Below are 16,673 nucleotides of genomic sequence, written 5' to 3'. Positions count from 1 at the left end.
ACTAAGGATGATAAACAGGTTTATAAACAAATAGCTACGGTATTTGAAGACCACTGACATTGGAACTCACGATCCTAGTGAGGTCCGAAGGTGAATGTGCGGAAGTTACGTCATTCAGATCAAGCTGAAAGCATATAATCTTCAAGGAAAAGTATAGAGATGACAAACGAGGAAAGTCAAGGACAGACTAGAACAAGTATGGCAGGGATACTGTGCCCCCGAAGCCAAGCCAGGAGAAATACTCAAGAGAATGGCTGGTAGCATCCAATACATTTAAGAGGTGAAGTCAGACAGAAAGGCCATTGGGCTTGGCTGCCATGAGGCCACTGCTGTCCTTTTTTTTTTTTTAGCTGAGCCATCCTGCTACCTGTTGGCAGCTCAGCGGCTGCTCAGCTCGGGCTGGACTCGAACCGCTGTTGCTCAGAGCTNCGGCTGCTCAGCTCGGGCTGGACTCGAACCGCTGTTGCTCAGAGCTCAAACTCTTGAGTGAGCTCTTAACCAACTGAGCCACTCGGCCGGCCCTGCTGTCCTTAATATAGCAGTGTCAACAAACGGAGGAGCCTTGGCAGATTTTACTTGGTTGAGAAACGAAGATGGACATGACAAGAAACCCAGATTCGGGCTTTCAATATTTTCCCCACTGGGGTTATTTTTATACCTCAGTAGGTTTGTCTTTTATCTGAAAAAAAAAAAAGAATGGATTCCATATCTGGCTTAAAAACATTCTCATCAATAAATCCCAAAGACCAACATTTTGACTTTGAACCATGCCAAGTAGAAGATGAAATCCATCTGGAAATAAATAAAAAGTAGCCTTTTGTTTTGTTTTACCTTGGATTTTTCTAAACTGTGAAAGGCGCTATATTCAATATTTGTCAACTATTACCTAAAATCGGTCCAGGACTTAAACTATAACCCATCTCTCAGCTTCAGTAGCCATATATTAGCGACAGAATTGCAACTGGGTTTTTCCTCGATTCCAAGAACACTGCATAAACAACTCAAATTGGATTATAATCCAAAAGGGCAGAAGATAAGTGCCACTTAACTACCTTCCATAAAACGTCCAGGATAGTCTTTGCTCACAAATATGTGCCAAGAGAACAAGTATAAAACAGAATATAAAATATAAAAAAGAATGTCTGAGGAGAGATTTACCAAAAGTCAATAACTATATTAGCATAGTTGTGATTAAGGGGGAGTAGAAGAAAACTAAATGTATACTGATTTATCAGAAAAGCAAACCCCTTAATACATGGAAAGAGAAAAAAAAAAAGAAATACAAAAACTCATCTTATTTGAACCTCTTTCTGGATTTGACCTGTTTTTAAAGTCAACAAAAAGTACATTATGATCAACAAAGCCCAGTGTACAAGCCACTTTAAACTTATTTTGAATGCCAAGAGTACACGCTAAGGTTCCAATCGCCTAAAGTAGAAGAAGAAAAAGACATGGTTTGTGTATCGGGGGGAATCAAGAAAATTTATTTAGAAAAATAAATTCTAAAATAACTAAGAAAAATTAGGGTGAACTGGGTATTTATAGTGTTTCCTATGGTTCTATCCAGTATACATTGGATGTTAAACTATATATAATTCAGTAAGGGTAAAAAAAAATAATTAAAAAGAAAATCAACTATATTAAGAGATAAAAGCCAGAGGAAGAAATGGAAAAAAATCCTAGATGGTTATATAATAATAATAGAAGTTTTCAGCCTTTCTCTGTCTAGTATGCTCACTACACCAAGAAAGAGATTTTATGTGGGATGACCAGCCTAATACTTAAAATGGTTCCTTAACCCATGTTAGAAAAATTGCGTTTTAATGTTAAAAATCATTCCAGTACTCTCGAATTGAATTGATTATTTCTGACTGATTGAATATGATTATTTTCCACATGCAAACTGTTTCATTTTAAAGGAATAACGATTCACAGCCATTTATAAAAGGCTTTCACCTGAAAGAAACACTAATGAAACAAAAACAACCAAATTAAAAACAAGCCTGCCCTCTGGCTAAAATACAGAGGAAAACCCAGACACATAAAAGGCACCTTGCAACTCAACCTGAAATGGGTTCAAATGCAGACCCTGGACCAAACCAGTCCATTTCCAAGGCCTGACACACCTCCTTGTGCTTTCCAAAGTCACTTCTGGAGCTGACTTGAAAGAGATTGGAGGATGTCTTGGATCCAACATCATTCTGCATGGACTTCACAGCAATTCTTTAAACAGAAAAGGAAATGACAGTGGCATCAAGGGTTGTAAATCGTAAATTTCAATGACGGGGGAGGGAGTTGCATTAACCCTTTAGATTATACAATATAAGTACTATTAGTGAAAGATTAAAAAAAGAAAGAAATTTAAGTAGAATACTTCAGATGTCTAAAGAAGAGAGAATTTTCCTGTTTTTCCAATGCAGTAAACTAAACAATTAAAATTAGCTTAACTATATCCATCTTATACAGCAGGATCGTGGATAAAAATGCAATGTTCAAGAAATTCTAGAAGAAAAATAAAGGCATCAAATGTATATTTTAAAACACTTCATTTTCACTACATTATGCTGAAATTTATCATTCAAAAGATAAGCATTTAAAATAAACGAGACTCCCTTATTGTTCTTTTGTTAATTTGTTTTTATAAATGCTGAGGAGTTTATATACAATGCCACACATAATTTCTCAACCATGTTTTAATAACTAATTGCACATTTCAGGTCTAATCTCACAGATGCTGTCTACAGTTTGCAACCTGCCAAGGGGCTTTTATGGCTGTTACGAATGAAGAAAAGTCCAGTTTCTTGGAAGACGAAAAATCCTCCATTCGAATGGACCCCTTAAAAAAAAAAGTGGCCTCAAAATAGATAAACGTTGGAGGTATTTTAAGCTAAAGGGAGAATAATAATGCAAACTAACTTCCTATCAATAACCATGTTATAACCAATTCTTCAGTACCAACTGGATTTTATATAAGTGAATCCAAACAAGCTTCAATCGCTTCAGTGTTTGAAAGAAACATTAAGCTTAGGTTTTCTGCAGTCACTTTTTAACCCTCCAGGATAATGTCTAAACGAAACGTTTGATTCCCCTCTCTTCATCAGGTATTGATAGAGAAATAATGTGAATATACCCACAGATATTTGATCATCAATTCCCCACTGCATACTAACAAATTATAGTCTAAGTCTATCCTCATATCTATCTCTAAAAGGAAAACTAAAGATTAATGTATCTTAAACGTTACGCAGATTTCCCCAACAAATATCAAAACTGTCTAGTGTTTTATGTATAAATGAGGATGGCGACCAGACACGGGGGCAAGTTCAGTCCTTTTATCTAAGTAGCTCTGTGCTCATGGTAAATTTACTTAATCTTCAGTTTTCTCCTTTGTAAAATAAGATATTCTGCTAGACTGAATAGTAGTAGCTCATGTCCCTTCTATCGCTCAAAATAAAGTAGGGTTCTAGGATCACTCTGAATAATACCCAAATTAAAGAAAGACTAAGAGAGAGAATTTAAACTCAACCAGCATATTTTAGACTCACCATTCAAGTCCAGTTCAGCCATTGAGAAAAGAAGTGTTTGATTGGCCAGGGTCTAGTTTTCAACAACCACAACAAAAACAGAAGACTCTCAAGTCTAGATCTATATTTCTTCATGTATATGGGAAGCAGAACATTATAGATTCAAGCATATATGATGAAATGTGTGCCCATCAGCAAGGTAGATCGGGGCTAGGTTTTAGAGCACAAGCATAGAACTAAGAAAATTCTCTCACGGGCTGCACAGTTCACTCTCCATCTGACCTTAGATAGATGACTCAAGTTTTATGCTTCTGTTTTGTACATGGTTTTATTGCTGTAACCTAATGAAATCAAGTGCACATATTGTAGAACTCAGAAAGTTTGCTCATATTTTCACACGATCATCTTTGGTCAACATAAAGTTAACCAATTATTTCTACAAAGGTGTTTACACAAATCAACCCCATTTTCTCCTACATTAGAAAAAGAAGAAACAACCTGTAGGATTCTTTTTTTAAATCGTTTTCTGTAAGTAGAGGCTTAGCACAAAATCTAGAAATACGGCCGCGGCTCTCCCATTAGATTCCAAATTAGGTAAATTTTTTAAAATTATCCTTTTGAAATAACACATTAAATATGACTTGAAATCATCACATTAGCTTAATTGCACAACACAGTTTTGATTACCCTGGACCAAAGTTTTGGCAAAATGTTCGCCTGACATCACCAGAACCAAACACGGACATGGTTGGCTGAAATGTCCACATTTCTACCAGTGGAGACAAAATACTGTTAAATACACTCCACCAGCAATGGAAATAATGTGCTCTCTCAGAGTCAATTCCACTTTCAGTGAATAGCGTGGGTGATGTGTTAGGGATACTTAGTTTACAGTTTGGTATCTATTTCTTTAGGGCCTGATGCATTTATTCCAAACGAAAATATTTTAAAATAGTCTTTAAGATGAATGTGCAGGGCTGTTGCTTCTTTATAATAGCAGCCTTATTTGTTTTACACGTAACTATAATTTAAGGATGCCAATCATTTAAGTAAAGCAGTTTGCAAAAAATAAAGTACAGACGAAACCAGAGATAATTTTCTTTATACTAAAATATTTTCACACTAAAATACGTCAGGTTAAAGTCTCCACTAAATATACAGGTTTAATTTTAACCCTGTGCATTGTCAGTATTTTATAATTTTCTTATTACTTTTGGAAAATTCCACAGGACTATCTTAAGCTGATTTCAAAGCTGCTTAAAATATTTTTCTTTTTCCTTCAATCAAATTTTTACAGATAAATTGCCGAAGTCACAAATGAGAAACAATGAAATGCCATGTTATTTTACACCATTCATAAGTTTTGCAATTAACCTCAAAGAGTAACTAGATGATTTTCAAACACCACTCTTTTTCGAAGTAAAAGTGCAAATGACATAAGAAAGGATTTCTCCATAGTGAATCCTTAGAAATGACCAAAATATCTTAGCACAGAAAGGTGTAGAATAGGAGCTGAAATCGCTTATCACCCAATTTGATATTTCAAAATGAGTTTCTGAAAAGATAACACAAAACAAAAAAATACAAAATTAATGCAAAATTAATTTTCATCTTATGAGAAAAAGCAACGGTTCTATAATAAAACCCTAAAAAAGATGAAGTATTTCTTCTCCTTTCAGAAAAGCTTAAAGAAACAAAACTAAACACTTCAAAATCAATGGACTTCAAACAATCGAAGAGAATTTGGAAAACATTTCTCTAAAAGCCAATCCAGAACGCAGGATGTCAATTTGGAAATAATGGAAGGATATTTCGTTTTAAAATCTGAAAACTTTTTAAAGACAAAAATTCAAGTTAACATCCCAGTGATTAACTCGGGGACTGCTTGGCCAAGAACAACTTTCGGCACTTAAAACATAAAACTGTCAGTTTCCTCTGCTTGGAGACAAAACATACAAAAAGCAAACATTCACTGCTATATTTTCCTAGATGTGAAAGACAGAACTAACTTTTATAAAAGGTGAACGCTCTGAATATTTCTACCTATTATTATATTTGTGCCGCAGCTCCTAAAAATCAGCTGTTAATTCCAAACCTCATCCTTAGTAGATGGCTGCTATTCTAGTGTACATTACTCCCTAAATCTTGACGGAAATGCAATGATTTATTGAATGTCACTGGAATCAGAGCACAAATAGGTTAAACTGCCTGTGCTTGACGTTATTGCATATAAGCTATGATAAACAGGTACAGTTCTTTACTGAAGACCTCAAAGGGATGATAACATGATAGTTGGTATTCTATTTCTTGCAAATCTAAAGTACACGAACTAGGAGAATAATGTAAGTATTCTCTTCACCGAATCAAGATACATTCATTTCAAGCATCATCTGTGATCAACCGGTTAAATATATATTTATAAACTTGGACTACAGAGTTTGGTGGAAACATTATTGAATAAAACTATCTTAAATCTTTTTGCCAGAAATATGTCACAGTCGGTGCTCACGACTGTTTCAAAATTATACCACAACTTTTTTTAATTTCATTCAATACATTTCCTCATACAAATGGAATGGCCAAGGACTGCTCGACAGCACACACACTAAAACCAAATTATTATTTTACAGTATATCAGCTTCTTCCTCTTCTTAGACTGCCCCCACAAAAATATAAATATTATAAAGAAATGCAGGTAAAAAGCCTACAGCTGGCACATTTTTCCACTAAAAGGAGAAATTCTTATTTCTCCATAAACTGAAATATTAGATCCCAAAGAAGAAAAAAAAAACCCAGAAAAAAATGGTAATAAAGCATGGCAGAATAATCCAGAGGACGCATGCTTGGTCTCAGCATAACTTTCCCGAGCATCCTGCAATGAACGACATCATACTGCCTGTGGTCTCTGCTTACTCTGAAAACCATCCAGAGGATTTTCAAAAAGGAAAAATGCTAGTTGTGCTTTTCAATGCCAAATTAACTTACAGGACTTCCACTCCTGAAGGAAAACAGCACAGTAGCGCAGGAGAAGCTAGAGAATGCTTTTTGTCACACAAAGCCAGAAGTGATCAGTGTGACTCCAATGGGGTTTACCTAAAATTCTCAAGTACCACAGGCAAAGAGGTCAAAAGTTTTCGATGTCAGAAATATATAAAGAAAGAAAGAAAGAAAGAAAGAAAGAAAGAAAAAAAGAAAGAAAGAAAGAAAGAAAGAAAGAAAGAAAGAAAGAAAAGAAAAGAAAAAGAAAAAGAAAAAGAAAGAAAGAAAGAAGTAGCAATACTTCTTTACATTATAATGGAATGAACAATAATCGAAGTCTCCCTTTCTTCAGCTATCTTTCTTTCTTTTGAAATAGGAACTGAAAAATGGGGAAAACAAAAAGAGGAAAACCTGCTTATACCTAACCTATTTTCTATTTCTAATCATTATTGGGTTTTTTTTTCATTTTATTATTACCAACGATACATGGAATTATTCAGGGAATGAGACAAGCATGTATTCATAATTAAGAGTTAACAATGATACGTTGAACTATTCTGGGAGTATAAAGTACATGACAGGTGTGTAAATAAGTGTAACACTAAAGAGTTAAATATCTGACAACGTGAACATGCAAGATCATGCACATATATTTACACATAAAATGCATACATTATGATTTTTACTACTGACCTAAAATGTTATGAGCAGCACGTTTCCTACTTAAATCCTGTCAAAGTACAAAGAAAAAGTAAAAAATAATTAAGGCTTTCTTTCACCGACATAAAATGGCTTAAGAACAGGATATTTAAAAGTAGAATAAAGGGTGATGGGATAGAGTAAATAAACTGTTTATTGTAATTGAGATTTAGATGACAACGACTTTCTTATAGTAATTTGCCACATCTTATATCCAATGGATGTAATGCAAATTCATTCCAAATGTAAAGGAGTAACATCATTTACTATTTGCTTATAAATTACAGAAAATGATGTTTTATGTTCTTCATGACTTGGATGTATAATTGCTTACACTGGCCACTTGTACCTAAGTTATTTTCTAAAACTTACCAAATTTGCTTAAGTGAGGAGCAAAATTTGCAATAATCTTTAAAAAGAATAACTCCCAATAATAACTTAAAGACAGTATTAAATATAACCGTTTTTCAACTTGTAATTTAAATTGATTTATTAACATAAAAATTCAGCATCCAAATACAGAAAATACATGATTTTAAAAGATCTCAGAGGTATATCTAGAAATAATTGATAAAGAATTATTAATCATTCAACAATTAGGCTAATATTTGAGAAAATGTAATAACATGGGCCTTGATTAAAATTATATATATGACAATCTTAACTTCCTTCCTTCAGTTAAATGGTACTTTTTAAAATTAAATGAGCCAGATTCTCTTTCAAAAATGTTTAATGACATCAAAAAGTAAAGCAGAAACAAATGCCAACTCTCTTTTAGAAACTTTTATATGTTCAGAACTACTTAAGAGCATTGAGAGAAAAACAGGCTGATGTATTTATTTCTACATCTTTCAAGAACTAAAGATGATGTGTGGATAATGACATCACAGTGAAGTCACATGTAGAAGTTGGTTTTTAATTTAGTTTGTCAATCCTGCTCTCATTTCAGAACCAAAATTATAATTAAATTAACCCTTAAATAGGTGTTGGGATGCATTAAGTAATTAAAATGTATATATTTGAAAAGAGTGAAGTCTTTTCAAAAAAATATGTGTCGGTAATATGTTCAAATTCCATTCAGTGTCTGTAATGCAAAAACATTCTAAAAGATACTATAGATATGTGCACGTATATATACGCACTAATACGAAGTCACAAATTCATATGCTGCCCTTGTGCATAGCTCAGAGAAAAATAAAGGCAAAACTAGATGAGTAACGCTTGATGCCTACGCACATGAAGTGCATCGGGTAATAAAGAAATTTAGATCCCACAAACTAACTTCTGCCGTACGTACTTACACTATTTATAGATCTATCTGATCTCAGATATAATACATGTTTCTATAAGGAGAAACTGAAATAGTGATTCACAAGACTTCACTGAAAGCCATATTGTAGAATCTAATCAAGAAGCACATGTTCTATTATAAATGTTTGTTGATGTGTACGTTTCATAAATTCTATCCAGATTCTACACATAAGGAAGCTCTGAGTCAAAATCTTTATCTCCTTTTTCTACAGCTAAAATATATTTAACGTCTAAACAGCAATTGTGATGTATATATCAGCCTATACTGGCTTCATTCTTGGTTATTATATTACTCAACTTAATAATATAATATTAATGCATTTTTAAAGGCTTGGGACATATACATTAGATAATATGAATGTGCTTATTATTCTTTATGATACTATACTACTCACTACCATGAATACAAAGTAATTAACTGATAAAGCAATTATAAATGCAAATAATAAAAGAACCATGCTCCCTTCAAATAAAAGAGAAAAAAAAAACCTATGGACAATTGTCTATTTCCTTCTAACACTACCTACTATAGAAGGCTTAAAGAGCTGACAATGAATCATTTGTTCATTCAAGTGTTAAATACATTGAATATATAAGTTAACTTCTGAGTTACTTAAAAGTATTTGGAACACTTTCCAGAACCTATTTTGACTGTGTCAATTACCTAGATACCAAAGTTGCATTGTGTTGCTTGATGAAGTAGGACATACAGCAACCCTCAAAACCAGTATTACAAGCCTGGCAAACAGCATCACATTTGGGTGACGCACAGAATCCATCACTCTAGGGAAAAACGCTATGGTCATAGTACGGAGTCTTTACATGTCCATATTATTTCTACATAACGTTTTGAGATGATAGAATTGTAAAGTATAAAGCGCTGTCCCATAAGAAGACATATTAAGAAACAGCACCATCACTTAACTGCTCCTCTCAACAGAAATGGGACTGTGAAAAAAATTCTCTTCAGAAGCATTTCTTAAAATACACTGAAAGGTGGCAGTTTGATTTATTGTTTTTTGTCATTTCTTAAATTCCTTAGCAAATTCAGAATGGATATAAGTATTCTGATAATGATAGCTTCATTATGTCTAAACTCCATACTCATTTTAAACTCCTAGACTTTATAAAGTAGGTCACGTAGCTCCTTAAAAGATTCATGTTTAAAGCATAAAGTTAATGGTTCAGCATATTAAGAGTCCACCACAAACGTGCATCTACATATTATCAGTCCACATACAATACATACATACAGTCCACATACAAAACACACAACACCAGGCACACAGAGCAAAAATAACTGAAACATAGGATAGCTATCATAGATACTTGAAGCATTTGCAGGCATGTACACTGCTAGATTTCCTCTTATATTATGGGTATCCTACTACTAGCTACCCCAAAATTACACATATCAAAATATTTTACCTTTGTTCAAACAATACTGCAGGTCATTATATAACAGAAAGTGTCATCCTTAATCGCTCAGGAACCAAGATAGTGCTGGATTCTTGGAGCAGGAGTGGTGCAGAATAGTTTGAGGCAAAACTGAAACATATTGTTTAAGTAAACCTTAAGGGGAGGGGATCATATGCGCAATTGATGGATTTTTTTTTTTGTATCATCTTCCACAAAGCCTTTCCAACCCCTCCCCACCACTGAAGAGTAAATAAACTGCTGATATTAAAGGACTGCAGCTCTAAACACCTCCCTCTGCTGTTTTTTTTTCTTCTTGCTAAACTTTATTACTGTTCCCTCAGTTTAGAATAAACCTACATTCACTAAATGAAAATGTATTGACAGAGAAACCCGTAACTCGAAAATTATGCTCAGAAACTTTGTAAACAGTAAAATACATCAAGACTTACTCAAAGACACTCTCGCAGTGCTGATGCAAACAACATAGAGCTTAAGTTCCTAAAGTTTTTCCTGACAAATCCTTAAGGAGAGAAGTAATTAGCAAAGAAAGAATACCTCTGATTTGAGGTAAAGTCCATAGCTTGTCACAAGAAAAACTGAGAAATGCATAAGGTAAATCAAAACTGTCAAATTTCTGCGCTGAGATCACTTCAACTTCCCTAAATATGCAAAATGCTTTTTATATGATAATTATAAATCCCTTAAAAGACATTTTAAGGTATCTGTGTGATACCTATTTTTCCGTATGTATTATTTCTAAAATGCACTGTTTAAAAACAAAACAAACAAAAAAAACCCTCTCACAACAAAATTGGGATTAAAAGCAAACCAAGTCCCAGACAAGTCACCAAAAGATTTAAACCATATTCACATCAGAAATGTTGCTCAGTTCTAACCCACCAAATGGGGCAGAGGGCCCCATTTCTGGGTGGAGTGTCTTTCCCCAAGGAAGAAAAAACTGGCACAAATCTTTTTGCCCTCCTGAAAGATTTTCCTACTTGCCAGCTTCTGAAGTTGCCCTATGTCAATCAACATCACCAAGATGTCTCTTAACTGGAAAGGGTTCTGTTTGCCTGTGCAGGATCAGGAAGAGAGAAAGTGACTATTTGGGGGAGGAAAAAAAAAAAAAGAAAGAAAAAAGACGGAAACTAAAATCACTGTGTAATAAATAGGGTTAAAACAAATCATCTAAAATTGCGAGGAAAAAAAGAACCACCAGTCAAGACAAACTGACCCTTAAAATTAACGCTTTCCATCTAAAAACATATTTTTGTAAAGTTTCATCTATTTTCCTTCCTCTGCACATAAAAATGATTAATGTTACAATTAAACTTCCACATTTCGGGTTCTTGCTAACAGGTGTAGCATTCTTTATATAAACATATTCATTGACCTGACCCATTGATAATCTTAATTAATTCATTTCAATTGAAACAAAAACAAATGTCCTTTTCCAAATAAGAAAGAAATAACGCAACACAAATACCCACTCTCCCCAAAACCCAAAAACTGTTTAAGTTACGGTAACCTGAAATGCACCAAGCCATCACAGAGAACAACTGGAGAAATCCAGCAGCGTTCAGCAGGAAAGATTTTTAATAACAGATTGAAAAACAAGAATAAAAATAACTACATCAACAGAGCCTTTCTTCCTCAGGCCACAAGCCCGTTCTTACTCGAACTTTTTTTTTTTTTTTAAATGGCATTTTGGCCACTAAAACCAATCCAGAACATTATTAAAAGTTAAAAGCTACCAATTACTTCTGTCTGTTCTTTTAAAGCAAAGTTTGGCATTACGTCAGTTGGTTTAAAGAAAACAAGAAAGAGAGAGAGAAAGAGTAGGAGAGAAAGTTTCCTGCTTGTATAAACTAAACCACCAGGGAAGGTGTCTAGCCACTTGTAAAGTATTTACTGTAGGTTTTTAAAGAGCTAGAAAATTTTTAAAAATTAAAAGTTTTCTTTCCTATTTTAAATGAGACATGCTCAGGAACAGAATGTGTAGCCTTAACGTCTTCTTTGACGTGTTTGGATGTTATTTATATTTCAATCGTAGCTCTGAATCAGAAAATGATTTGCAATGATGTTTCTTATTTGAAATACATATAAAATTTCATCTTTGTTTTTGCTATTAGGATTTGTGCTCTTGGCGGGCAAAAAAGTGGGATGACAGAAAGTAGACACTGCTACTGTAATAGCTACTATAGCTGCAGTGACCACTCCAGCCTCTTCACCTAATTCTTAACAATTCAAATAATTTTCATCCATAGAGCCTTCTGCAAGTTCCGAGAGGAGGTTTCCTTAGGTCTTGAGATCTCTGCCTAACCTAAATCAAGTTAACATTAGTATAACCATCACAAAACCAAACCAAAGACCAACAAACTCAGTTTCCAGGGAACTGAGAACCACGGGGTGATATGACAACCCTAAAGGTAACCATAATAGCAACATTAAAGACATTATAAGGGCCCTATATAATTAATCAAATATCCTACACAAATAAACAAATGGTTTAAGACCCACTTATACTCCAGGATAAATTTTTAAAAGTGGTTATTCCCTCTGCAGCGCTGTTTGCTACTGAACAGTAGTATAAAATAACACTTGGAATTTAGCATATGTTTAATCCAATGGTTAAAGCTTTTAGGAGATAAGTTTGATAATTATAAAAACTCTGCTCAATTTTTTTCAATGTAAATAACTGCGAAGTGTGTTAGTCTTCTCCATACATGAGAATTACAAGTACCCTTTGAGAACAGATTAAATGTCGACTTGGCAAAGGCTATAGGAGTTTCTTCATATTTTATCTAAGGGGGAACCCCACAATTCCATAAATCATGACTATTATAGTAACAAAGAATTCACTTCTTCCTGCATAATATCAAAATATGCATGCAGCGATCACACAAAGTAAAACCCAGTCTAGATATGCTGTCATTAATTTCCCCAAATTCCAATAAATAAAATAAGGAAGAGAATGAGTAAACAAGACTCAGATTTAGTTATCAATGATATTAGTAGCTATAACCAGCAAGAGGAGAGAAAGAAGTCTCTGTTACCTGAAAGCTTGGCCCAGGATGAACAACAGAAAGCAAGTCCATAAAACTTGCCTGTTTTTATCAAATTGATTGTCACTTGTGAGCTGCAATATTTGGGACAGAACTGTCTGAGTTTATAGTTTTCTATGCCTGCCAAAAACAGATGCAGACTACCACACTAGCTGTCCTGCGGAAACTAAATTAAGCAAAGGCAAATACCAAATGGAAAGTTGTCAGTCTGTTGAATGAATGGCTTCATTTTACACACCAGAGAATATCTTAATAAGAATATGTTTTAATGTGCACCAGTCATTTTATTTTAAGTGCATCACTTATTTCAAAAATAATAATTTTCCTTTTAAATCAATGATCAACATCTGCCCATAACTTCCATAAAGTCTATTTTGTTGTTTCATTATTGTTTGCTATCAAAGGGATATTTAAGTTAAAAAAAAAAGTAATTTTTACATATCTGTATTATGGAAAACATTTTAAAAAGCCTGTTATCAACATTTGTGCTAATTTCCAATTCGAAATAAAGCTCTAGCTCAAAAACAATTTGCTGCAAGTTCTTTCAAAACTTTCAGTAATGTTTATTTACTTCAGCAAAGAAGTTAAGACAGGAGTTTACTGAAACATAACACCTTTTGGCATTCTTAATAGCAATACACAGATCATTAAATGCAAATTGTGATATTTCTCTGTCTCCCCCACCCCCACATGACAAATAATAACAATAACAATAATATAATAGAAACATCATTGAAATACTATGATGATAAAAGCTACTTTTTCACAGCTGCACTCATTTCCCTGTTTTGAAGGTTTTCCTGGTGAAGCAAGATTTCCTTATGTGTCTTAGAGAGACCTACACTATGGAAATCAGAGTAAACTCAGAAGTAATATGTGACTTAAAAGAAAAGTCAAAACAATACTGAAAATGTGGTAGGCGCATGTGGAACTCACTTATGACTCGCATACTAGTATAGATTCTAACCGGTGTTAATCAAAAATTTTGTAAAATCATTTAAAATGTTAATCGTCAAAATGCTAACTCTAAAATAAACTCAGACTTCACAGCTACCAGGACACTTCTTACTTTTAATGTTACCTCTAAGAGACAAAGGACAACATCTAAATAGCAGCAGAGACTCTTACAGAGTCTAGAATTCAAAGAAGTGACAAACTTTTTTGTAAGGAACTTGTTATATTCCACCATTTATTCACGGAGTGTCAGACTTAGTTACTATGTGCGGGAAAGTATTCTACACACATATATCCTCACATACAACAAATATATCAGGAAGCTGCACACATCAGCTCACCAATGGGAAATAATAGTTTGCCAACAGAGTATTACTGAAGCTTCGGAATGCCTCACATTTAGAGAAATCAAGTCATAATGTTGGCAATAAACGCCACTTCTTCTTGAGGAGTTTTATTTTCTCATTATTAATATACAGAAATAATCGCCAGGCTTTAGCACATTAGTGGCCCTGTATATTTAACTGAATTTAGAGATGTTTCATCCCAGGGTATAACTCTAAAAGAAAGTTGAAAATATCTGAGAGATCAGCTCCAAGAACAATGTTTGACTTATTAAGATGAACTACATCATTAATAAACTTTCACTTAAAGGTTAAAAAAAAAAAATCCTCAAAATGTTGCTATCGTTTCCAGACTGTCCTGTCAGCATCACAACTTACAGGAAACGCTTCATCTTCCCATACAAACCCTGTATTTATTCACAACCCAGGCATAGTTGGGGAAAGGAAAAAAGCCCACACCATTTTAGAACTAGCTGGCTTTTTTACATTAACCGGTGGACTATCTGAGAAGTGTTCTAAGCAAATGAGCAGCATGTAAGAAACTTGACAAACAGTGAGTTCAGAAACTTTCATTCTCATTTTGTCCACGTCAAGAACTGGCTGCGCGCATTACTTCCCTTTGCTGCCCCTTGCATTTTTAACTCTGGCAGCTTTTCTAAATGATCAACTTTTCCTAAAGCCAGCAGGAAAGAAACATGATGCCAGCAAGATCCATAGGTTTTAACTTAAGAGCAGGAGGACTTTGAAGACTAGCTGGAAGGTTCCTATTTTATTTTTACTTTGAGCAATCAAATGTTTAGCCAACCACCAGGCCTAAAGTTATCACTTCTTTGTAATTTTGTCTGAAGCCCTATCTGTGGTTTTTCTTTGTACTCCGTACCCCCTCTCAGACCCTTTGCTGTTCACCTGGTGCGTTGTACAAAGTTCAATGAATCTACAAAAGTTCAATGAATCGGCCTAACTTCTCTGCGATTTAGCTTCTCCGCTAAGCTTCTCACTTCACTTACCTCACTTAAAAGTCTAGCCGTGATTTTCCAAAATAGGATAAGGATGAATATTCTATCATAATTTTGGTTCATCATTAAGATCCATCGCTCTTACTCAAAAACTTTCATAGTTATCAATTCTGAGGCCTAAAAAGATATGAGGAAGTAAAAGCAAGACCTAAAATTTAATAACCCCACGATTCCCTCCGAAACCCACCAGTCCTTCTGGCCCTCTTACTTAAATTGTTTTAGAGTCTTAGGGCCATAAAACACTTACTGACTTCCCTGGGGGAAATGGGGAAACACCACCGTCTCACACAGGTACTAAGAAAAAAGCTTTCCCAGCCACAAAAACAGCTTTGCACTTCAAACAACTCCCACCTCTGCCTCACCCTCAAATTATGCATGGGGTCCTGTAATCCTGGAGTTATTTGAGGGGACAGCGGTGTTTGCCTTGGCCTTTCAAAGATGCGTTTCTCTAGAACCCAAACAGGAACTAGACAGAAGGCAAAGCGCTGGTCCGCCTGGATGTCCCACCGCTGTCAGGCATTTAATCACCAGCCAGTGTCCGCTGACCCGCGACACATGGCGCATCATCCGCACCGCAGAGGAAGTCTGCCCCTTCCTCAGCTCCTACGGAAGCGCCGGGGCTGCAAGGCCCTGCCACATGGCACGGACAGGGCACAGACCCCTCGGCCAAGCTGCCCTGTGCCGCGCACAGGCGGGTGCATCAGGGGATGCGACAACCCTACTTCTCCAGCCCAGCTGGGCCTTTAAGGGAAAAAAGTTTGAAGCCTGGCTTTGCAAACTCTTCAAAGGCAACGCCAGTCCTGTGCTGTTTTTTCCCACCTTGGGGACCACACGAAGGCCCCTCTCTGAGACCCTCCCGACCCTCCCAAGTTCGCCCAACTTACTACTCTGCATGCTGGTGCCTAGTCTGCTCCCCGCTTGTCAGGAGCCCCAGAAAACTTGCAGCAGCGGCGGCGGCGGCGGCCCCTCGGGTCCAACCACCTCCAGCTCCTCCGCTGCGCCCGGTAGGAGAGAATTAAAATCAGCCAGAAAGAGACAGCGAGGGGGAGTGGGGCTGCGAGGGGGAGGGGGCACCGGCCTGAAACTTCTTTTTTTGGCAAATGGGGATTTGTTTTTCCTCCTCCCCGGCGGCTGAACTTGACCCTCCTGACTCCAGGGGCTACTGCAGTTTGAAGTCGCTGGTTTCTAAGGCTCAGATGCCTTAGACCCACCAAAAGGAGGAGAGGAAGGGGGGGAAAGAGAGCAGAAGAGAAGAAAGAAAGAAAGAAATCACACGCGCAAAAAAGGAAGAAAGAAAACGCATGTGAAACCCGAGAAGCCTGCGCTTGGCTTTCTGCACACTCTCCCTCTGCTTTTTTTTTT

The 16,673-nt window shown here is 35.7% G+C and overlaps 1 protein-coding gene across 5 annotated transcripts in view; it reads right to left on the bottom strand.

Moving 5' to 3' along the window:
* TRPS1 (transcriptional repressor GATA binding 1) overlaps nt 1–16,673 on the bottom strand; it is a 254,455-nt gene that overhangs the window by 236,617 nt on the left and 1,165 nt on the right. For 2 of the 5 annotated variants that reach the window (XM_019642123.1, XM_019642125.1), the window contains exon 1: nt 16,196–16,661. The exons of 1 other annotated variant lie outside the window; for it this stretch is intronic. Coding sequence is in view for 1 of the 4 variants with exons in the window: in XM_019642125.1 (XP_019497670.1) it covers nt 16,196–16,205 (10 nt within the window). In the remaining 3 variants the exon portion in view is untranslated. Of the gene's footprint in view, nt 1–11,565; nt 11,591–15,302; nt 15,429–16,195; nt 16,662–16,673 lie in introns of those variants that run through there. 2 more of the 5 variants (XM_019642126.1, XM_019642127.1) reach the window with 2 other exon arrangements.

The sequence above is a fragment of the Hipposideros armiger genome, unplaced genomic scaffold, assembly GCF_001890085.2.
Source record: "Hipposideros armiger isolate ML-2016 unplaced genomic scaffold, ASM189008v1 scaffold_65, whole genome shotgun sequence".
NCBI lineage: Eukaryota > Metazoa > Chordata > Mammalia > Chiroptera > Hipposideridae > Hipposideros > Hipposideros armiger.
This window is presented reverse-complemented; position numbering and strand designations above follow the sequence as displayed.